The sequence below is a fragment of the Oncorhynchus gorbuscha genome, linkage group LG14, assembly GCF_021184085.1.
Source record: "Oncorhynchus gorbuscha isolate QuinsamMale2020 ecotype Even-year linkage group LG14, OgorEven_v1.0, whole genome shotgun sequence".
Taxonomy (NCBI): domain Eukaryota; kingdom Metazoa; phylum Chordata; class Actinopteri; order Salmoniformes; family Salmonidae; genus Oncorhynchus; species Oncorhynchus gorbuscha.
This window is the reverse complement of record NC_060186.1, coordinates 38,542,628-38,565,774: the sequence shown is the minus strand read 5'-3', so window position 1 is coordinate 38,565,774 and position 23,147 is coordinate 38,542,628. Positions and strand designations below refer to the sequence as shown.

The 23,147-nt window shown below is 43.2% G+C and overlaps 2 protein-coding genes across 9 annotated transcripts in view; one reads left to right on the top strand and one right to left on the bottom strand.

Moving 5' to 3' along the window:
* LOC123994902 (titin-like) overlaps positions 1–4,586 on the top strand; it is a 35,978-nt gene extending 31,392 nt beyond the window's left edge. Inside the window, exons 16-17 of one of the 2 annotated variants that reach the window (XM_046297993.1) lie at positions 1,709–1,786; positions 2,440–4,586. In XM_046297993.1, coding sequence (XP_046153949.1) covers positions 1,709–1,769 — 61 coding nt within the window. In that variant the 3' untranslated portion in view covers positions 1,770–1,786; positions 2,440–4,586. Of the gene's footprint in view, positions 1–413; positions 1,372–1,708; positions 1,787–2,439 lie in introns of those variants that run through there. The other variant, XM_046297994.1, reaches the window with a different exon arrangement.
* The window catches only part of myo6a (myosin VIa), a 93,244-nt gene continuing 73,220 nt past the window's right edge, over positions 3,124–23,147 (bottom strand). For 2 of the 7 annotated variants that reach the window (XM_046297995.1, XM_046297996.1), the window contains exons 26-36: positions 18,994–19,202; positions 18,301–18,379; positions 14,571–14,731; positions 14,362–14,403; positions 13,950–13,988; positions 12,648–12,686; positions 10,935–11,044; positions 9,520–9,660; positions 7,495–7,521; positions 5,470–5,688; positions 3,124–5,335 (exon numbers count right to left, since the gene is read on the bottom strand). In XM_046297995.1, the coding sequence (XP_046153951.1) occupies positions 5,139–5,335; positions 5,470–5,688; positions 7,495–7,521; positions 9,520–9,660; positions 10,935–11,044; positions 12,648–12,686; positions 13,950–13,988; positions 14,362–14,403; positions 14,571–14,731; positions 18,301–18,379; positions 18,994–19,202 (1,263 nt within the window). In that variant the 3' untranslated portion in view covers positions 3,124–5,138. The remainder of the gene's footprint in view (positions 5,336–5,469; positions 5,689–7,494; positions 7,522–9,519; positions 9,661–10,934; positions 11,045–12,647; positions 12,687–13,949; positions 13,989–14,361; positions 14,404–14,570; positions 14,732–18,300; positions 18,380–18,993; positions 19,203–23,147) is intronic. The other 5 variants (XM_046297997.1, XM_046297998.1, XM_046297999.1 and 2 more) reach the window with 5 other exon arrangements.

Here is a 23,147-nt window from a genome sequence, read left to right as displayed (position 1 = left end):
GTGGGAAGCTTGTGGAAGGCTACCTGAAACGTTTGACCCTAGTTCAACTATTTAAAGGCAATGCTACCAAATACTAATTAGGTGTATGTAAACTTCTTACCCACTGGGAATGTGATGAAAGAAATTAGTTGAAATATTCACTCTACTATTATCCTGACATTTCACAATCTTGAAATATAGTGGTGAACCTAACTGACCTAAGACAGGGAATTTTTACTAGGATTAAATGTCGGGAATTGTGAAAAACTAAGTTTAAATGTATTTGGCTAAGGTATATGTAAACTTTCGACTTCAACAGTATGCATATTTACAAATATCTTCATGGAGAAGTTTCTATAAGTTAAAAACTAAAGGTTAACATTTGAAAAAGAGCTTTCTTAAATTCACTCATTTTAATGCCTTGATTTCAATAGGTAAATTATTCCAGTCATTTGGGCCTTTGTATCTGGAAGATCTTACTCCAACCTCGTGATGTACCCTTGGAATGTGGAAGATCTTACTCCAACCTCGTGATGTACCCTTGGAATGTGGAAGATCTTACTCCAACCTCGTGATGTACCCTTGGAATGTGGAATTGCTGCTGTTGTCGAAAGGATTAGTGCGAGTCTTGTGAAGTTAGGTGTTCCTTAATATATACAAGGAAATGTAAGTTGATACACTTAAAAAATAAATTGGTACCAATGCAGTCATCTCCTGTTTGGGAGTAAACAGCCAATTTAGTTATTCATACATTGTGCAATGTGTTTTATAACGGCATCCAAGAATGAATCTGCAAAGATTGTTATAAATGACATCTAATTCGTAAAGTAAGATGTTGGTTGTGTTTTGATAGTCACCATAGTAACCCAACTGCTGCTTCCTATCCTAGACTAAAGTCTTTCTAATGGATACAATAAAACAATTCTTACAGTAGATCTGTATAGTATCCCAATTGCCTGATGTGGAGTTTATTCTTTGCCATGTACTAAACAGCATATAGGACTTTGATTTAAAACCAGTGTTAATATCATCTTGGAGTGTTGCTTGGATCTGCAAAATATTTTAACCTGATGTATAGGGAGCTCTGTAATAGCATATATGTGAGCATGTGTATTCTGACAAATGAGGCAATTCAATTATGAATACTGAGCCTTGAGGTTGTGAGTCCAATAAGTTGTGATTTGTGTCTTATGAAAACAGACACGCATGGAACCAGTTTCAATTTATTCTATTAAGATAAATTTAAAAGCATTCTATTTTTTTATTTTTAAATAGCACCAGTTAGTTTGCCTTGGTCAGATGAAAAAGGTACATCAGTATGTTTCACTAATGCTGTAGTTGTGGAATGGTTGGGTCTAAAGCCAGATTGAAATTAAATGTATCTAGTACTGATACATTATGGAATGTATTCATTTCTCAAAGACGTTTGCTATTGAACAGCAATTTAGGCCTACAATCAGGATATATTTGAAAATGATTGGTCTATAAGCAACATGAAGGTAAAGTACTTTGTTTTCACCAAGAGGATACTGCACCATATTTAACTTGGTGTCCTTCCATCTCACATGTCTTTATAATGTACTCTAGAAGCTCCTGACTAATACATCTTCTTTACAGAAAAACCTTGTGCTTCACCCCATGTGACTTTGCCACTTGGGATAATGGTTTTATTTTTTGCTGCTTCCTTTGCTCGTTTTGTCTCAATATCAGTTCTCTTATTATTTTGTAGATACCCAGAAATGTATACATCTTCCAGGCCTGACAAATTAAGAACATCGAGTGTTGAATGACGACCCTCCGTATTAAGGTAAGGACTTGTTAGGTCATGTGTTCTCTATGGACAACTTTGACTTTCATTTGACCTCCATTTCTGACCCAGACAGAGAATGCCAAGGTATCAAATTACATTATCGCAACAGGAAAGGCGAATCGAACCATGACATAATTATTATTCAAACTGTTCCATTATATTTTGATAGTTTACGGATGGATCTCAAATGGATTTAGAGTGGAGTGCTTTTCTCCACGACAGTAAGCCGACAGACAGACAAACACTTCACACAGACAAACTAAACCTAGCAAAGGGAAGGCTTATCCCATGTTATTCACCTCTTGATGGAGGAGAGGCGGATTGTCAAGCCTGTTTATGAGCAGAAGCAGTTGTTGCTTTCGGGATGTAGGCTTTGTCGGTAGTCTGGCTTTGTGATTAGTCTGGCCTTCTTTGATCCTCTTTCCGGATCAGTGTTAGATGAGGAACAGGGTCAAATTGAATTTAGAGTTAAATGTAAGGAAACGGAATGCAGAATTGAGTTTGTCTAACTTTCATTCAAAAGATAACACAATTCAAAGCATCAGACTTGGGTTTACACAGTATCCCAGTTAGATTAATGATATACATTTTAGCTTGCACTGTACAGTCTTTGTGAAAGGTAACAACTGGAATCTGTGTCTCTTTTTTAGACTTGGCAACTGCAGAAGAGACACAGGAATGTTAATAAACGATAGCCAATCGCAGATGCAGATCACGGACAATGTTGTGATTGCAGAAAGACATTGACCTGTTGGCTACTGATGGACAGACAGGCACTCAGCCAGACAACCCCTTCATTTGACCTTTCCAAAGCCTGTGTTTCACCAGAAAGGATACTCCCATTTTCTGTCAAACAGACATTCAGGCGAACTCTGGACAGCCGTACTCGGTCATTGTCATCAGTGAACAAATGACTCGGGAACGACAGATGAATGTCAAACGGATGTGATCATTTTGCTATGGCATCCCAGGACAGCTAACTGCTTTTATACGTATGTGCTGACATTTATTTTAGTAGTGAAAGTGTTCATGTAAAATGCCAGACGAGAAGTTACAAGAAATGTTTTCCTCATAATGAGGTACTTATGTTGCAACGTTGTATAGTGAATAACACGTACTGTACACCTGTGTGGGTGATGTATAATTAACATCCGTCTCTGTAATAATGTAATGGTGTTTCCTCAGTGTTGTAAAACTACTGTTCTGTACACGTCGGGGAAATGAATAGCTCACCATCTTCAATAGGGCTTTTTAAAAACTATTTCCTCACAGAACTCTATTTGTGTTGCTGTAGCATTGAGTAACAGAACGTAAAACACAAGGAGAAATATCAGTTGAGTGATAGAATGAGTTTATTTCAACAGTTAGAGATCAGCATTAGAAAAAGTGACAGTGAAAAGGCAGTATTTGAGGAATGATTGTAACGCGTGGAGACACACAGAGCATATCGAAGCCAGTCAGTAATTGTTTGTACATTACAAGAGATATTCCAGGAGACCACACAGTACGTACAGTAGTATACTCTGGTGTTCAAGTCATAAATAAATACTTAGATCTAAACTGAAGACATGCCTCAGACACGCGCATGAGTGGATAGATCTCATGCATTCAAACAACCACGACGTCGCCTTTTCGCTTGTGCAGAGCGTCAAACGGAATGAGAAGAAGCGCTAGAAAACAAACCCCAGACTAACAATCAGCCTTACCTGAAGAGTAGTTCTAGTCTCACAAGAGATTGTCTCTAAAACACACAGTACTGTACATGACAAAGGCTGTCCTTCTCCTTGTAGCTTTGTTGAGGAATTATTGCTTCATTTTAAAGTAGTTATTTTTTTCAAGAAACATGAGTCATGCGCCCAAACCCTTTGATTTTAGAGTAGAAAGATTTCTTTTGAAAATAAATGTGTACATTCCTGTAGAAACATTACTCTCTTTGTATCATAAAATATCCTGTACGTAAGTGTCTATTGAAATATGAGATGATATATCCAGGAGAGGGAAGACTAGCTGAATACTGTATCTGAGCTTGAGGTCTTCTTGACCCCTCCTACTTCATTTCTCCATTCAGTTCTGCTCCCATACACACATTTGGTCCAACAGTATGACTTGAATGCTATTTGAAATCCTAGAGTATCTCAAGATTTGTATGGTTCACTTCTGGTAATCCACATCATAAATTAAATTTGATTAGCACATTATTTTTCTTCCTAAGACAATATTTGGAATATCATAGCCTTGTGTGGACAACATAAAACAATGCATTTAAATTTCAACCATGTGGCTTTAGGAATGAATGGTTGGGGAATGTGAAAATGAAAACATCTTTCTTTAGCTTTCTTCTGTTCTTTCTCTCATTAGCATACCTAAATCACACAAACAAAAAGTAAAGACTGAAGGAACAAAATCGACTCAATTACATTCTGTCTGAAAGTCAGAGGTAAAAAAAAAAAAAGAAAAAAAAAAGTTTACAGTATTATCAAATATAATCATTTGAAATGAATGTGAATTTATGTGCAGTTACTGAAAATAATCCTTAGAAGAACCTGACGCTCAAGTATAACTGCCTCACATGAGAGATCACCCCGCCGCCACCACCACCCCCAGAATGTGTTGAAGCCCATTTCCACCCATGGATCAAACATGTCTTTTGTGCAAGTATAGTCCTGTAATAACTACATGAACAGAAAGAATTGGTTTACGTGAGATCATCAAAAAGCTGTTATTAAGACTGCAGAGAGAAAACGATGAGATGTCAGGTTAAACCACCAACACAGTAATAAACATCTACCATTTAATACTCTTAAAACTCTTATTTGGAGGCGCAGCTTTGAAAACAGTCCCTACTTTCAGCAAATGACCCTGTTAAAGTCGTTTTTATTTATAAGGCCTCGTAGTTAAAGTAGCAGGAATATTAAAGAAAAACCTCACATTTGCTCAAGAAACAAAACTAGATGTAATTAGTGTCTGATTACTCTGCATAGGTTCACTGCAAATTCCTCTGCTCCCACCAACAAATAACCAACAAGAGAATTGAAAGCCGGCAAGAACATGAAGAAAAAAAGTGGACAATGAACAAAAAGCAGTTCACTTATGACTTGAGTACCTCCAGTCAAAACATGGTACAGTATGCTTGAATGCCCGCCGTGTTCGGTACAGTAGCTAAATGCATTCTTCCCTTTGCTGTAGTGAGATAGAGGCCTGTGGTTTGGGACAGGGGATTTAGTGCCAGGGTGGAAGTTTCCCCTACGTACAGATCTAGGATCAGCTTCTCCAATCCTAACCATTAGTGGGGAAAATGAAAAACTGACCCAGGATCAGTGACTAGGGGGAAATTCACCCTACACCATTTTTACTTGAGGCTCTGCAGCATGGCTGTGGCATAGGTGGGGCGGGCCTGTCGGCTCTCGATAGCGCTCCGGAGGTACTGGATGCCCCCGCAGCGCTCCCAGATCTCCTCAAACTGCCGGGGCAGTATCTCAGCTCCCCTCTTCCTTGTCAGGCCTGTTTCCTCCAGGCTCAGTTCACACATCTCCATGTCATCTTTCCCTACAGACACACAGAGAAAACAGCAAAACAAGTTTTATGAGGCAGTAACAGTATGAAAAGAACACAGGCACATACGCGCACAAAAAAACACACACACACACACACACCCCCCCCGGGTCAGGTAGCTGACCGACCTGCCACCAGCAGGATGGGTTGCTTGTCCGGATGCAGCTCCATCTGCCTGGCGATCCAGGGCCCGTCAAAGTGGGCATACCACCAGCCCTTCTTCTTGTTCTGGGGGTCCTTGTACTGGTCCCCAGGCCTGATGAAGGGGATGCGGAAGTAGCGCTGCTGCCTGTTCATGGCCACCTCATGCTGCCTGGCTGGGACGGGTGGGGCTGGGTTTGCCTGGGCTGTTGGGGAAGGGGTTAGTTAGAGAGGCTAATGATGCTGGCTGATTGCAATGGTAACAGAAACCAATAAGGATGGGAAGGAACAGGAACCAATAGAAATGAAAACAGGAACCAGTAGGAAAGGGAAGAAACAGCAAGAACCAATAGGGATGCTGGGACTGCGTTGCTGCTAGAGCTCGGGGGGGGTTCAGTATTAGCAGAGAGCAAATCAGTGACAAACGGCATATCAGATGTTTGTTACAGAGCCTGCTCGTATCAAAACATACAGAACATACATTTGCATATTCTACGCAAAGTGGAGCATAAATAAATAAGGGAATACATAGGCCAAGTGATTGAAAGGGGTGGGAGGCTCTATGGAGAAAAGGACCAGGGAAAGACGGGGGGGGGGGGGGGGGGTCAGTAGCCTCAGTCCTTAAGTTTAGAGCAACCTCTCCCTGACACACTGCCACCAAACAAAACGGATCCTTTACTAAAAGGTGAGAGAGCCGAAAAGGTTGCGCCGTTAACTATGAGGATGACACTTTGCAACCAACACCATTGCGGTACAATTAACTAGAGAAACAATGGCCGCCCACTCGTTCCGAACACCTCTCAGAGAGTCCTTCCCTCGAATAAACAGTTGATTTTGTCTAGAGAAAAAGCTTGCAAAAGCTGCAACCGAGAGAGACTGACAGAATTTATGGTGGGCGTTTGTTCCAATGACGTGTACACAATCTGTGTGAATACACATCATTCCTTTTGACCATACTCCTTGACAGATATGTGAATTATTTTCGTTGCAAGGATGTCAGTCGATTTGTACGGCCAGCTACTCATTGTCTGATGCACTTCAGCGAATGAGAGGGTCTGAACTGACAGGAAAATGAGAATATACAGTAAATGTGCACCCAACAATCTCCAAGGTATAAGTACGTGTTGTGTAGCAAATCCCCTGCTTTCTGCTCCAATGACGAGTCAACTGCTAGGTTTCTCTCCCAATCAACAGGCAGACGTGTTACACCATCATACTCCCCAAAAAACAATGAGACCCAGTTTCCCAAATGGCACCCCATTCCCTTTATAGTGCTCTACATTCATGTCATTTAGCAGACGCTCTTATCCAGAGCAATTAAGGTTAAGTGTCTCTTTTTTACCTAGTCGGCTCAGGGATTAGAAACCAGCAACCTTTCGGCTGCTGGCCCAAAAGTAGAGCACCATCTACGGAATAAGGACCCATTTGGGAGGCGGGCATACATCCATCCAAACACCAGTTAGCCTAAGTGCCCTGAATGATTTTAGCTCCAATTGTCAAGCGTAGCCACATAACATTTGCAGCAACATCAATAACAGTAGCCATTTTAACACTTTGAAATCTCTTTGTGCCCATCCTCATTCTCTATCAGCTTGAGTTCGACATTTGAAAACAGCATCCAAATCGAACACTGCCTTGTAAAAAAACGAGAAGTCTGTAGCATCTCATACAATAGCCTACACTTACAAAGAATTCCAGGTGCACTTAGTTGAAACCCCTTCTGTTATAAAATAACATGCACACCAAAGACTATTACATTTAGAAAGAAACCAGTTGCTGTAAGATTCCTCACGCCATCACCAATGTTACATCCCAAATGGTACCCTATTTCCTATATAGTGCACTGCTGTTGACCAGAGCCTTATCCCAAAACAGAAAGTAAAACCCTTCCACACAGGCGAGTAGTGACCACCACACACAGACAGCACTCCCCTCCATTTCCCCATGGTTAATAGAGGGCTTAGCACTGGGCTGAGGTTAGTGGTGCTACTACATCATGGAGAACCACTTACTTGCTTGTCTCACATGAGGTGCGAGATCTGAAAGTAAACATGCCAGGTTACACTTACAAACACATGCAGTATGACACAGGTATTAAACAAATCAACATTATGGAACTACAAATTAATTTCCTAGAAAGACTAGGCTATTTTGAGCCGATCACCAATATGAATGCCTCTTCTTCATAGATATTAATGATAGTGCTATGACCATGTCTTTACTGTAGCCATGGCCTAAATGGATGAGACCATAGGCATGGAAGTACAGGGAAGGCCATTCACAAGCAAAACCATTCGATTGTAGGTTACATTATGCTTGGAGCCTGAAAGTATGAGCGCTCCCCTCAGCCTCTGCCTTGTTAATGTGTCAGAGAGCAGGTAGGCATAGCTGGAACTGTGTCTGATACTACAGGCTTTATTTTAACAAACCTAACGCAATGGTAAATCTAAGCAGTGGCGGTAGCGCTATTGGTCCGGGCAATATTTTTTGTTGTTGCTATTTTCACAGCCGTTATTATGAGCGCAATAGCTGGCGGTGGCACGAAAGGGCTGGGTTTTGATGAATAAACAAGTTGTGGTTGTGACGAAGGCTTGGTCACTCACTAGCCAATCATGGCGTTCCATGCCTTAATACCGCACGAGTTATGGATAGGCTACTTGGCTAATGCATGGCCAGGACAAGATTGACACCAGATGTATTGCTGTTGAACCAGCTTTTGTTATAGTAGGGTACGGGTAGCCTACTAATGGTTTTAAAATTATTATATACATTTTTTAATTAAACAAAGCGGAAAACAACAAAATGTTTCTAAATACTAACGTCACCGGATTATCTTATCTCTCGTTCCATGATGGGTAATTAGTCTACATGGAGGGGTTTTATGCACAACCAAAATAATAAGAGGAGCTGGCTAAAATAATGTAATAACCTACATAGATTTTTAAAAAAGTGATGTCCGCTCACAGTTTTGCTGCTGCCAAACTTCAAGATTAATTTCTAAGAAGTCTCACAATCCTTACAACAAAAATGGTGAAAAAAAAGTTTCTAAATAGGAGATTCACGGGCACAAAGCACATCTCTTGCTCCATGTGTATATGGGCACTATGCATCATGGCTGGATAGGCTGAGCTTCTGCTGTCAAAACCCATGCCATAACCAACCGCGTCACCGCTAAAACCAGCTTTCAGTTGGTCTTCGAAATATCCCCACCAGCGCATACTGAAAACAGCACTTTGGCGCATGTTTTGAAGAACACAAATCAGATATTGCTACCCCTCCAACCTCAGCGAGTTCGTATAAGACAGGTAAATTACCAATCCTTGCGCTAGGGTTTGAAAATTGAAGAGCGTCGGGATTTAACAGGTTGAAATTGCAAACAAGCACACGTTTGACAATAGCGCTGTCTTAACGCCAGATGAAAATAGAGCCCTAAGTGAAAGGAGGAGAGGTGGGGGCATAGCTACATATCCTAGAATTACACATGTCATTCTATGGGGGCTGTGTATGTGGTATGCAGTTGTCTAACAGCACAAAGTGGATCTGCAATCTGCCACACAGGAAAAATAACTGTTTGTTGTCATGGCGACTCCATGTTTTGTACATGGAAAGGACCCATTTGCGATTCACAGAGTGAGACAGCATGGGATGCTATGGAGAACAGTAAGAGAAAAGGTCAGGCTGGAGGATGAGAGCAGGCACCAACAGGATGTGTCCCAAATGGCACCATATTCCCTAGATCGTGCATTTCTTTAGACCACGGCCAACATGGGTCTGGTCAAAAGGAGTGCACTATGTAGAGAATAGGACGCCATTTGGGATGCAGCCACAGTATCAGTATTGCAGTAGAAAATATCAGTAGGGGACTAGAGGTCTGATATTGGGAGCAGAATAAAAACAAAACATGTATGCTTCCAAATCACGACTATCACAGCATGGAAAGAGACCCATAATAAGACGCCTACATTGATGTTGTACTGTATAACACTGTCTGAAACACCCTGTGGGTTGGGGACATGGTGGCCTGTGGGGTCCCTTACCGTAGTCGGTGACTGATTTGGGGGCCCTCTGCTCAGTGTTGCCGGTGTCGTTGCCACGCTTCTTGTTCTTTGACTTCCAGGCGTGATAGACCTTCAGCCGGCGGTGGAACTCCTCTCGGCAGGCAGCCAGCAACTCAATATCTGTGGGTGGAGAGGGAGGGAGAAAGATAGAGAGAGAGAGGAAGAGCTATTGGAGCATGGCAGGTTCTGAAGTCGATCAGCACCACAAAGGACAGAGCTACACACAGAGATGGAGGACGACCAACAGAGAGACGATAGCTACAGCTAAAAGACTTATTACTTCAACAACAATTCAAAAGCCATAAAAGAATAAAAAAGACAGCATTATGAGTTTGTCTTTCTATGTCTTAATGAAATTCTAAAACAATTGCTGCTAGGGTTAAAACGCATTTAAACTGTCATCAGCAGACCCGCTAATATAATATAAATATAATAATATAAGTTTGTCTTTCTATGTCTTAATGAAATTCTAAAACAATTGCTGCTAGGGTTAAAACGCATTTAAACTGTCATCAGCAGACCCGCTAAGTGCCTTGGTAAAGTTGAATTCACAAAGATGGCTCCCTACCTACCAGATAAATGAGTCATTTCACTGTCAAAAAGGTCTCCCTGTAATGGGCACACTACTTAATATCAGCATGCCTGATTGCTTTGTGAATACTTTCAATACAAATGCGTCAGCAACCCCAGATACTCCATTGTTGGGCATTTTTGGTAGCACATAGACTTGGGGAGCAGCGAATGAATGAGCCTGCGCCCAAAATGAAAGCCTATTCTAGGGTTCCCCAATAGGGTCAGGGGTGACTTAACCACCACCCCCCCCCCCTTGTTGGAGATAAGACTAAAATCCCCAGGAAATCAACGTAGTGCTTCTAATTTAGGAACTCTGTTACCGAGTATTCAAGCGTGTAAATCAATAATCAAGGTTTGAAATTATGTTTTGGTCAAATACTATACCCGTTTTGGCTTCTTGTGGTCAATTTGCAGTATACAAATCATTTATAACAGTCTGCTCAACTACAAAAAAATGGCCCGAGGATGAATGTAATAGAGGATCCCTGCCCTACATATTGCACAACATTTGACCACTGGTACCCCACTGTTTTACCAATTATAGAAGAATTTGACTTTCATGTACAAGGAAGTGATCAAATAATAACGTAGGCATTAATAAATAACCATGGAGCAAGTTAAAGCTGTAAAATCACAATTCACTTTTAGACCGAAGCGAACCAGGCTCAGAAAACAGTTTGACAGTTCAATATTGCATAAGGTTCGTTAGGAGCGACACTGTCTCAGCAAAATGTCCCAGTCAAGATTCTTAACGTCAAAATGTCAGAGTCAAGTTTCTAAATGAGCTTCACCCAAACATTCAACATGGCTGACTTTCTCACCACAGGATGTGTTAATGGCGTCCCTCAGTTCGGCATACTTCCACTTGCTGAGCTCGTACTTCTTGGTGCCAGCAGCAGCAGCAGCTTTGGTGGCCTGAACCTGTGGGCCTCTGGCAGCACAGAAACAATCAAGACAGTGGGATTACAACCAAAACCAGAGCAGGCTCCGGGGTGAAGTTTCCCCTAGGTACAGATGTAGGATCGGCATACCCTCCCCCAATCCTTAACCATCGGTGGGAAAAATTCTAAACTGACCCAAGATCAGCGTCTAGGGGCAACTTCACCCTACACCAGTGGAGCAAGAATGACAGGATCCATAAGGAGAGAGATCAAAGGTCATAATCACATGATGACATATTGCGATTTTCATTGGAGGAGTTGAGAGCAGGATGATGTGGGGTGAAATGTGAAGTTTGTCAGGTGAACTGCAGCCAGACAAGAGAAATTTAACAACCCCACACCAGTAATAGACTATTCACAACCCAACTGTATGGAGCTGGAACGGCCCATCTGAGCCTATCTCCTGTTTCTGTAGCGTGAGGCAGCTCGATGTGCAACTACACCTCTTGGACAGGATGTTAGTCTATCAGAGGGCCTCGCCCCTAAATTTTCTCCATAATGCGGAGTGCCAAACAGACACACATTGGGTGCCTTGTTTAGTTTTTGGTATAACTCTGCCGGGAATCAAACTCCCAACCTCAGGCAGGACACTAACCACAAGACCACTGAATTGGTCATGGAGCTGCTCCAGTGCTGCTTTATTCTGTTAAACAGCCATTTAGCACTGTATGGGACAGTTTCCCTGACACAGATTAAGGACTAGGCTTAATCCATGTCGGGGAAATTGGCCCTGTGTGTCTTTCTACTCTCCAGCTGTTTCTTGCTAGTCTGATCTGTGATCTCCTCCTCCTAACTGCTGACAGGGCTAATTACATCCTGGCTGGGATTTGCCCCTTTTAGACTCTCTGGATCTGAGGCTGGAGCGGGCCCTGGGCCACGCTCTAATCCTATTGGCTGACTGAGCCACTGAGCCTCTCCAACCAGGGGAGCGTGCCTCGCACCGTTGGCGGCTATTCCGGGTACCCAGAAGCACGCAGCCCCATCGACCTTGGGCCAGCAGGCCGGGGCACCTTCTGCTCCCACTTCCTGTGGCCATGTGTCGCAATGAGGCGTAGTGGGAGGCGGCTTGAACCAATTAGTAAACAGACAACGTAACAGTGCCTGCTGGGTTTGTGGTCGACGGGCTCCAGCAAACATCTCTCATTCAGTCATTCTGACGGTTGGCCACATGGCGCCAGCTAATTGGGATCCCAATAAAGAAGAGCTCTACTACAGTGCGATATCAGTGGGCCAGGAATCAGGATATAGCTGACTTATATAATGTGTGAGTAACTACAATAGTTGGAACAAACATGAGGCCACCATGATTTACTTACCAGTAGCAAAAGCTAGCTAAAGTTAAGTGATCGTCAGATTTAACAACTTTAAAAAGACACCGGCTGATTTGAAAAACAATCATCCATCCATTTGCATGGTGAGGAGCCCTACCCCATTGTGTAGGAACACTCAACAATGGTTAATTGTGTGGAATTATGAAGAATTAGCCTAAATGATACATCTAAGAATATTAGTATTGATACGCAGAATCACACGTTTTGATCGTAACGATTACCTGAGATTTAATTCATGGAAATTGTAAGGATTTCTACCCACCTAGACAGAAGCTCAGACATTTCCTTGGCCATTTCCTCCCTAAAAGGACATGATGAGCCCAGCATAATAAGAGTTAGAACCACTTTCAATACCAGCCAACTGTCACATTGATTGCAGTTGTAAGACAGGAGAGAGAAAGAAGGCGTGTAAAGAGAGAAAAGGTGTGTGCAGGTGCAGCCAGGAATATAATGCACTCTCCCTCCCTGGAACACTGCTGGTTTACTGGTCACTATCATCTAAGCAGGTCTCACAATTGTGGCGTGACAGAGGCTGATCAGGCGGACAGTAGCCACGCGGTTAAGAGCGTTGGGCCAGTAACCGGAAAGTTGCTGGTTTGAATCCCTGAGCATACTAGGTGGAGAAAAAAAATCTGTCTATGTGCCCTTGAGCAAAGCACTTAACCCTAATTGCTCCCGTACATCACTCTGGATATCTGTCTAAATGACTCAAATGTAAATCTGTGTGTGTGTGTGTGTGTGTGAGATCCTTTCCGCATGAGGCCGTGTGAACAGCCCAGAGCACAGCATGTGAACTGTTGCAGCTATAAACAGAAACGCTTAGCTTCACTTGCAAATCTGTGGACGCCACCAACAAACTTAGATTTGATCTACAGGGCCACTGATTATACTTACCACTCTGATGTTCTCACCCGTTGTTTTAAGTATTAAAAAATATCTAAAAACGACGAGCACTTCTCTTCCCGGTTTGCGCACTCCCAGGTGATTTAGAACTGAGAGAACGTGTACATTCTAATAGCTATGCCTATAACATGTATTACTGTGTTTCCAAGCAATTTCTTATTACCGGATGAGAGAGAGCATATTTCCAAAGAAATCTTTTAAACTGACAGGAACGGAGGCTTGTAAAAGAGAGTAACCACATGGCAAATCCATTATGACCCTTCAAAACACCCTTTCAGAGTGCACATCGGCATGTCTTTGAGTCACAACGTGACACATCCATCAACACGTAGGTTAGTGAGTTGGTGCAGTTCAGGGGCTTGTGGGAATGCTGTGGGGAGCAGAGGTCTAGTTGGCAGATGTGGAATAGATTAGTAATATCAAGATAACGGTCAGTGCAGTCAGCCTAGCCGTTGCTTTTCCCACAATGCATTCTTTTCAGCCTCAAGGCTAAAAAAAGAAAAGAACAAAAAGCATGCAAAAAGAAGTGCAGATCCTTATAGTTCATTAATAGAAAACATAACGTGTGATATTCTATGTGCACCTCGTCTGAATTTAAAAGAAGTGCAAGTGTGCTGAAGGTGTATTTACACAGCAAAGGTGATGTTTAAAAGGAACCTACATGGACATGCCCTTGAGCTTTTGAGATCCACCTGCTCCACTGCAACAAGAGAATGATGAGGATTACAAACGTACACAATACAATGGGGAACTGGAAGAAAAGGTGCTTCCTTTTCCTCTTTCTTTGATTGGTTAAAAGGACAGATCATTCATCTGGTAATAATTTGAAAATAAATGGACTTGATTGATAGAGTGAGCTCAGTCATGTCTGGGAATCAAATTCGGAGGTCAAATTCCTGGTACACGTAAATGTACTTGGTGAAATCTAGCATCAATCAATGGCTGTGTTTGCATGTAAGAGGTAAGGTTGGTTTAGCTGGCAGATTACTACAGCATGCAGGGTAGTTATGTTTCACTGGTCAGGTTAAGGTTGGACAGGGGGGGGTTAAGGGGTTTAAATCTTGGTGTCTTACGTAGCGCTCTCTGGGGATGATGGAACACCTGAGGTGCCGTTACTGGGAGAAGAGAACAAGAGAAGAGATTGGTTAGGCAGGCCTACAGACGGTCAGCGTCTCTCCCCAGGTCCAAAGTCCTCATCGAGAACCATCTCTGGGGACCCGCTCTCATCAGAGGGTAACAGATGGTCTATGGAGGTGTGTTAGCGGTGTTAGTGAGCTGTTACCTGCGCAGGCCTGCGTCGTTCTGGCTCTCCTCTGGGATGAGTTCAGCCTCGCTCTGGGCGATCCTCATTGCCAGCTCCCTGTCGCGTCTTTCCTGCTCCAAGATGTTCTGGCGCACCGCCTCCTCCTCTCGCTCAGCCTCCAGCTGAACATCCATCTCCGCCTGCAGAGACCGTTTACTTTAATATACGTGCTCACACACACACCAGGATGTTGTAATGAACAAGCACAAATACAAAGTACAGCATCCAATAACACACCCAAGGCAGCGTAGAATGAGCCCTGTGGGAGTGAGGCGAGTCATTTCCTCTGTTACGCTGATGGACCCAGTAATATGATGGATGGTCCTGCCTGCACCATGTCCTTATGAGCATATTTTCATAAGTCACTCCTTGCCCAAGCCAGACTCATGAAGGGCACCAAAGACGCCTTGTATGAAGATTACGCATATAAACATGGGAATGACGTTTTACAGCGCTCTCAAAATCGCAGCAGGCTCGGGATGACTGCAGGTTCACAAGATTGGGTGATACTCCCTTTGGCACCTGCAAAATCGCCCTCCCCGTCTTGTCCTCCCAGTCTACATCTGCTCCCCCCGCCGCAGTCTCTATGGTCTATCAGGGACTTAAGCACAGAGATGTAAAGGAGGTGGCTATATGTGTGGCAGGGCCTGATTAGACTCGTTACACATCCACTAATGAGCCTTTCCTCTGCCTGTCGATCCCTGAGGGACTGTTAGCTGTAGTCTACAGGAGCTGGCCACCATCCAGGGTCAGGAGAGAAGCAGCCTTCACGCGTGCAACTAGGGAATGGAGTCCACAGTACCAAGCACATTTATCTTTTGGTCAAGTTTTTACTGGGAAAAAATACAAGGGGCAGGGTTGAAAATATCACCACATTTCTTTAGCAGTAAGATCAATGGAGAACTTGTGTTCAAAGAAACCAGTGGTGGAGAAAGTACCCAATTGTCATTCAAGATGTAAAAAAGTATAGATACCTTAATAGAAGGTTACTCAAGTAAAAGTCACCCAGTAAAATACTACTTGAGTAAAAGTATAAAAGTATTTGGTTATAAATATACTTAAGTATCAAAAGTAAATGTAATTGCTAAACTATAATTAAGTATGAGAAGTAAAAATCACTTAAAATTCCTTATATTTAGCAAAGTAGGCAGCACCATTTTCTTGTTTTTAAAATATATGGATAGCCAGGGGCACACTCCAACACTCAGACATCATTTACAAAAGAAGCATTTGTGTTTAGTGAGTCCGCCAGATCAGAGGCAGAAGAGATGACCATGTGTTGTCTTTCCCTGTCCTGCTCAGCATTCAAAATGTACCTTTTGGGTGTCAGGTAAAATGTTATGGAGGTAAAATATTGCAGAGTTAAAAGTACAATGTTTTATTTAGGAATTTAGTGAAGTAAAAGTAGTCAAAAATATAAATAGTTAAGTACAGACACATAAAGTACTAAAGTAGTTTTGGGGGTAACAGTATAACTTTAGATCGTCCCCTCGCCCATACCCGGGCGCGAACCAGGGACCCTCTGCACACATCATCAATAGTCACCCACGAAGCATCGTTACCCATCGCTCCACAAAAGCCACGGCCCTTGCAGAGCTAGGGGAACTACTACTTCAAGGTCTCAGAGCAAGTGACGTCACCGATTGAAACGCTATTTAGTGCGAACACCGCTAACTTGCTAGCCATTTCACATCTGTTACACTTACACCACTGAAAGAAACACCTGGGTTGAGAGAAATGCCATTCAGGAAGACAACCGCCGAGTCATAAAGGTAGTCAAATTCCACGTGACCATTTAGTTCTGGTAATTAGACTTCTACAAGCTCTGATGCTGCTGCTGGTCATTAGTAGCCTACCAAAACTTGCTACCTGCCTGGTAGTCAGCACTCTATTGTCCCTAATTACTCTGACATCATTGCAAATGTAATCGAAAATCTAATCAAACTTCATGAGCTCATTTTGCACGCCCAATTTTTCAGTTTTTTATTTGTTAAAAAAGTTTGAAATATCCAATAAATGTCGTTCCACTTCATGATTGTGTCCCACTTGTTGATTCTTCACAAAAAAACACAGGTTTATATCTTTATGTTTGAAGCCTGAATGTGGAAAAAGGTCGCAAAGTTCAAGGGGGCCGAATACTTTCGCAAGGCACTGTACGTGATGGAGAGCCATGTGAGTGAGAGGTGCTTTGGAGCACGCAGCAATCAGGGAGAACGGCACAACGTAGCACTCCGGGCAAAGGGTACAACAGCCACTGGCCGCAAAAGGCATGGATTCTTTTATGGGGCATTACGGCCACACATTCCGACCGTGAAATTCTAGGCATTATCAAGTGCTTGTCAAATTGTCAATGAGAGACTGATGAACTGTGTACAGCCTGCGCTTGCCTTTAAAGTGACTTTTTTCAAATCATCATTAGAGTCGCATTATGCAGCCTTACAATGTATAACAATTCAAAACATATAGTCCAACATTTGTGGAACAACCAAAGTTACATTAATAACTCTAAACTAAACAAATAAATAGGTACTCCTATATGCTAACTGCTCAACACAGAATAGCCGCATGTGCGCACTCCCTCAAATAGTTGAGAAAATATTGTTTTTCTATTCAGCTTTGTTCTAAGCAAATCTTGTCTGGTAAATTAACTAGTGTAGCCCACAGCCATTTTGGCATTGCCAGGTCAGGACCTAACATAAGGACAACTCAGAGTATGCTATTCTGTTCTTCTGAAATAGACTCTTCCTATCATGCTTCTTTAGACCTGTCTAAAATAAATAATGGATTTATTGTGAAAGTAGAGGCTATATTACATGGATTTATTCAACTTAAAATGTAGATGTTCCAAAGGTCTGCATCAGTGGCATATAGGCCATGATATGCTAAATGTGTTTATGTTAATTAAAATGGTAAGTTACCGTGAGGCCGACAGTTATTTGCTTGACAATCACCAGCTGACAAGATTTCGTGACCGTCACAGCCCTGTTTCCTCCCAAAACTCAAACATCTGCAGTGTAAATCATGCATATTCATACCAACGTGTACACGGAAGCCAAATGTGATGTTGATGGGTTATCTAAAGGTTAAAAAGGCTGTTTGAGTAAGCACCAACCCTGTCCCTGGCTCAGGGTGGGCTCTTGGCCAGACACTGATTTAAGAGTGCAGTTTTCAGCAATAAAAGCTAAAAAGCCTGTAGATTATCCAGGGTCAGATCTCTGGGGCGCTTTCGTGCTATCCCTCTTCAGATGGACAACATGGGGAGCCAGATGGACAGTATATAAACATCAGAAGTCTAACCATCTCCAAGGAACTGGAGTGAGTGGGTGTAGAGAGCTAGTCAATGAGTGAGTTTGAGAGAGAGCGAGAGAGAAGCGAGAGAAAGAGCGAAAGAGAGAAAGAGCGAAAGAGCGAAAGAGAGAAAGAGAGAAAGAGCTCGAGAGAGCGAAAGAGAGAAAGAGCTCGAGAGAGCGAAAGAGAGAAAGAGCTCGAGAGAGCGAAAGAGAGAAAGAGCTCGAGAGAGCGAAAGAGAGAAAGAGCTCGAGAGAGCGAAAGAGAAAGAGAAAGCTCAAGAGAGTTGGAGGATGGGGAGAAGAGCAGCACAGAAGTTGTGGGAGTTCATCTGCCAGAGAACATTAAGTAAAGCATGTACGACACTCTGCAAAAGACATTGACAAGGAGAAACCAACCATGGAAGAACACTGCCACTAACCTGAAGCTTCCTCTCCTCTTCTTCTCTCTTCTTCCGCTCCTCTTCCTCATGTTTTCTCATCAGCTCCATCTCTGCTTTCCTGAGGAAGAGGGAGAATAAGAAAGGCTGTTAGGGACTGGTGTCACAGAGAGTCATGAAAGTTGAACTTCATCAATACTGTATCATATAGCAGCTCCTCAGTACTAGTCAAGCTCATACAGTCTGTAGATCAATACTTTATCCATCCTGGTAGGACACTGCTACAGAATTAAGTGAGGTGAAACAGATGAATCAATTCAATTGGATTCAACCAATAAATAATCACTGGGTTAAAAAATCCAACCTATAGTAAGTGACCACTGGAAGAGCCCTGATAATTGCATTACGACATCTATGACTTTATCAAGGTCCTCTGACATGATCATGCTCTAAGTGCCTCCACAGTAGGTAGGCCTAGTTATTAGACCATATCCATGACGGTGCCCTTCAGTTACCAGGCATATAAAGTTGGCAGAGTCGCCGGAGGTCCATAAAGTTTTGGTAGTCGTCTCTAATGCCTTAGATTAGGATCTAGTGACAGATACAATAGGCCATTAGTTCTGCTCAATGGTTTTATACACCAATGAAAAGAGGGGAGGACACTAAGCATGACTAATGTATCTGACAACCTCTGCTCTCTTTTCATCCCTCCATCTCTCCATCCCCCCCACTCACAGGCGCCTGTCGTCTTCTTCCTGCTTGCGGCGCTGCTCTTCCTCCGCCCTCCTATTCTTCTCTCTCTCCATCTCTTCCTGGATCTTCTTCAGTCGCTCCTTCTCCTCCTCCTCCTTCTTCTTGTTCTGCATGGCGGTCAGCAGTTGCTCTGACCGGGTCACCAGGGCCTGGTACTCATGGTCGATGTCCATGCGGGTCATGACTGTAGTCTGAGGAGAGAGTAGAGTCCCGTGAAAGAGGCATCAGCCAAAATTGGATTGAATTCAGTAAAGACCAAGTAAGAACAAACATGGGGGTGCAGTATCCACCCAATCCCTACATTGAAGGGGGAGTAGGACATCTCTACAGGTAAGGTGTGAGAGAGATTTCATTTTAACCTCGAAAACAAACAAATACACAATGCAAATATTAAGCTACTCCTCTCCATTATTTTGTATTAAATTGATCAAAATCTTGGCGCATGTTGTAATAGTACTTCAGCTTTGTTGGCTTGGTCGAATTGGCGAATGAAGGGTCTCATTAGCCCCTACACACTTAATTTTCACTGCCTCGGCTTTGGGACACTTTCGCAAATGGAGGGCCGAGAGGAAGGGACTGGTTTGGGATTCAGCAAGTGTCTCCTTGCAGCAAACAGAAATACGATCTGGAACACCTTCCCAGACCATCAAGACTCACGCCTCAACTAATTGGAATTGATGGCACGAGAGGGTATTCAAGTCCATATTTCTATTGGGCCATCTCAGTCCCTGAGCACTAACACATTCATCCCAATCAGAGCCCTACATTTGTGACTGCTGGCATTTACAGAGCTTCCACAGACAGTGGTGTAGGTTTGAATTAGAGGCAACCGTATTACAGCAACACACTGCTGCTGATGAATATTCATACACATCTGCCGTCAAAGTAACCTTTTATCAGGCCCTATTCTGCTCTGCAGCTGTGGGCCTGTGTTTGATGTGTTTTACTACCACCCGAGGACACGGATGCAGAGCGTCTCCTCACTCGGTTTTCATAACACAAACATCCGTTGAATTATGCGTCGTCTATGACATCAGACTCTGAAGTCACACTTAACAGCATTTGATGTTAGTGTCACCTTAAAAAGGCCCACTACTCTACAATAAAAAGTTTAACTTTTAAAAGGCTAACAAATCAGTTGGACACAAAGGAATTAATTGTTTAACACTTTTTTTTGTACTATCAATTGTAAACATAACGACAGAAGGCTGACATTTTACGTGTTCCTACCCAATTGTGTTTTTTTGTTTGCAACTTATTTATTTTTTTACATAATGTTGCTGCTACAGTCTCTTATGACCGAAAGTAACTTCTGGACATCAGAACTGCGATTACTCAACACGATCTGGCAGAATCCTTTTTTCCCTTTATCAAGCCCAAAGTGAATGACATACTGCTTTCCTGGGAACAGACCCAGATCCGTCATTTGCATATAGAGAAGGCAGAGAAAAAGGGTCCGGAGGACATGCTGCCTTATGAGAATTCGCAGGCGATTGAATAAACCCCTGCCTTCCATTCTGCTAGCAAAGGTGCAAACTTTGGAAAATAAAATCGATGACCTACCCAGAAAATTAATACAGTACAGTCGATGACGTCGTCCCCACAGTGACCGTACGTTCATACCCCAACCAGAAGCCATGGATTACAGGCAACATTAGCACTGAGCTAAAGGCTAGACCTGCTCGCTTTCAAGGAGTGGGACTCTAGCCTGGAAGCTTATACGAAATCACACTAAGCTCTCCGACGAGCAATCAAACAGGCAAAGCGTCAATACAGGACTAGGTTCGAAACGTACTACGCTAGCTCTGACGTTCGTCGGATGTGGCAGAGCTTGCAAAACATTAAACTACAAAGGGAAGCACAGCCGAGAGCTGCCCAGCGACGAGCCTTCCAGACGAGCTAAACAACTTGTATGCTCGCTTTGAGGAATTAACACTGAAACATGCATGAGTGCACCAGCTGTTCCAGAAGACTGATCACGCTCTCCGCAGCAGATGGGGGTAAGACCTTTAAACAGGTCAACATTCACAAGGCCGCAGGACCAGACGGATTATATGTACTGAGGACATGTACTTGCGAGCATGTGCTGACCAACTGGCAAGTGTCATCACTGACTTTTTCAACCTGTCCCTGACATAGTCTGTAATACCAACATGTTTCAAGCAGACCAACATAGTCCCTGTGCCCGAGAACACTAATGTAATCTGCCTAAATGACTACCGACCCGTAGCACTCATCTTTAGCCATGAAGTGCTTTGAAAGGCTGGTCATGGCTCACATCAACACTATTATCCCACAAACCCTAGACCCACTCAAATTTGCATACCGCCCTAACAGATCCACAGATGATGCAATCTATTGCACTCCACACTGTCCTTTCCCACCTGGACAAAAGGAACACCTATGTGAGAATACTATTCATTGACTACAGCTCTGCGTTCAACACCAGTGCCCTCAAAGCACATCAATAAGCTAAGGATCCTGGGACTAAACACCGCCCCCTGCAACTGGATCCTGGACTTCCTGACTGGCCGCCCCCATGTGGCATGGGTAGGTAACAACATCCGCCACCCTGATCCTCAACACAGGGGCCCCTCAGGGGTGCATGCTCAGTCCCCTCCTGTAAATGTAAATGTACTCACTGTACACTCATCACTCAAACACCATCATTACGTTTGCTGATGAAACAGACCAGCCCGATCACTGACAACGAAGAGACAGCCTATAGGGAGGAGGTCAGAGACCTGGCAGTGTGTTGCCAGGGCAATAACCTCTCCCTCAATGTGATCAAGACAAAGGAGATTGTGGACTACAGGAAAAAGAGAACAGAGCACACCCCCATTCTCATCGAAGGGGCTGTAGTGGAGCAGGTTGAGAGCTTCAAGTTCCTTGGTGTCCACATCAACAAACTAACATGGTCCAAGCACACAAAGACAGTTGTGATGAGGGTACGACAAAACCTATTCCTCTTCAGGAGACTGAAAAGGTTTGGCATGGGTCCTCAGATCCTCAAAAGGTTCTTTAGTTGCACAATCGAGAGCACTGGTTGCATCCATGCCTGGTATGGCAACTGCTCTGCCTCTGACCGCAAGGCACTACAGAGGGTAGTGCATATGGCCCAGTACGTCACTGGGGCAAAGCTTCCTGCCATCCAGGACCTCTATACCAGGCAGTGTCAGAGGAAGGCCCTAAAAATCGTCAAAGACTCCAGCCACCCTAGTCATACTGTTCTCTATGCTACCGCACGGCAAGCGGTACCGGAGTGCCAAGTCTAGGTCCAAGATGCTTCTAAACAGCTTCTACCCCCAAGCCATAAGATTCCTGAACATCTAATCAAATGGCTCCCCAGACTATTTGCATTGCCACCCCCTCTTTTACACCGCTGCTACTCTGTTATCATCTATGCATAGTCACTTTAATAACTCTAGCAACATGTACATATTACCTCGACTAACCGGTGCCCCTGCACATCGACTCTGTACCAGTTACCCCCTGTATAATAGTCTTGATAGTCATTTTACTGTTGCTGTTTAACTACTTGTTACTTTTATTTCTTATTCTTTTTTATTTATTTAACCAGGGAGGCCAGTTGAGAACAAGTTCTCATTTACAACGGCAACCTGGCCAAGATAAAGCAAAGCAGTGCGACAAACAGTTAAACGTACAGTCAATAACACAATAGAAAAATCTATGTGCAGTGTGTGCAAATTTAGACGAGTAGGGAGGTAAAGGCAATAAATAGGCCAGAGGCAAAATAATTACAATTTAGCATTAACACTGGAGTGAGATGTGCAAGTAGAGATACTGAGGTGCAAAAGAGCAAGAGGATAAGTAAAAATATGGGGATGAGGTAGTTGGGTGTGCTATTTACAGATGGGCTGTGTACAGGTACAGTGATCAGTAAGCTGCTCTGACAGCTGATGCTTAAAGTTAGAGGGGGAGATGTAAGTCTCCAGGATCAGTGATGTTTGCAATTCGTTCCAGTCATTGGAAGCAGAGAACTGGAAGGAAAGGCAACCAAAGTAAGTGTTGGCTTTGGGGATGACCAGTGAAATATACCTGCTTGAGCGCGTTCTACGGGTGGATGTTGCTATGGTGACCAGTGAGTTGAGATAAGGCGGGGCTTTACCAAGCAA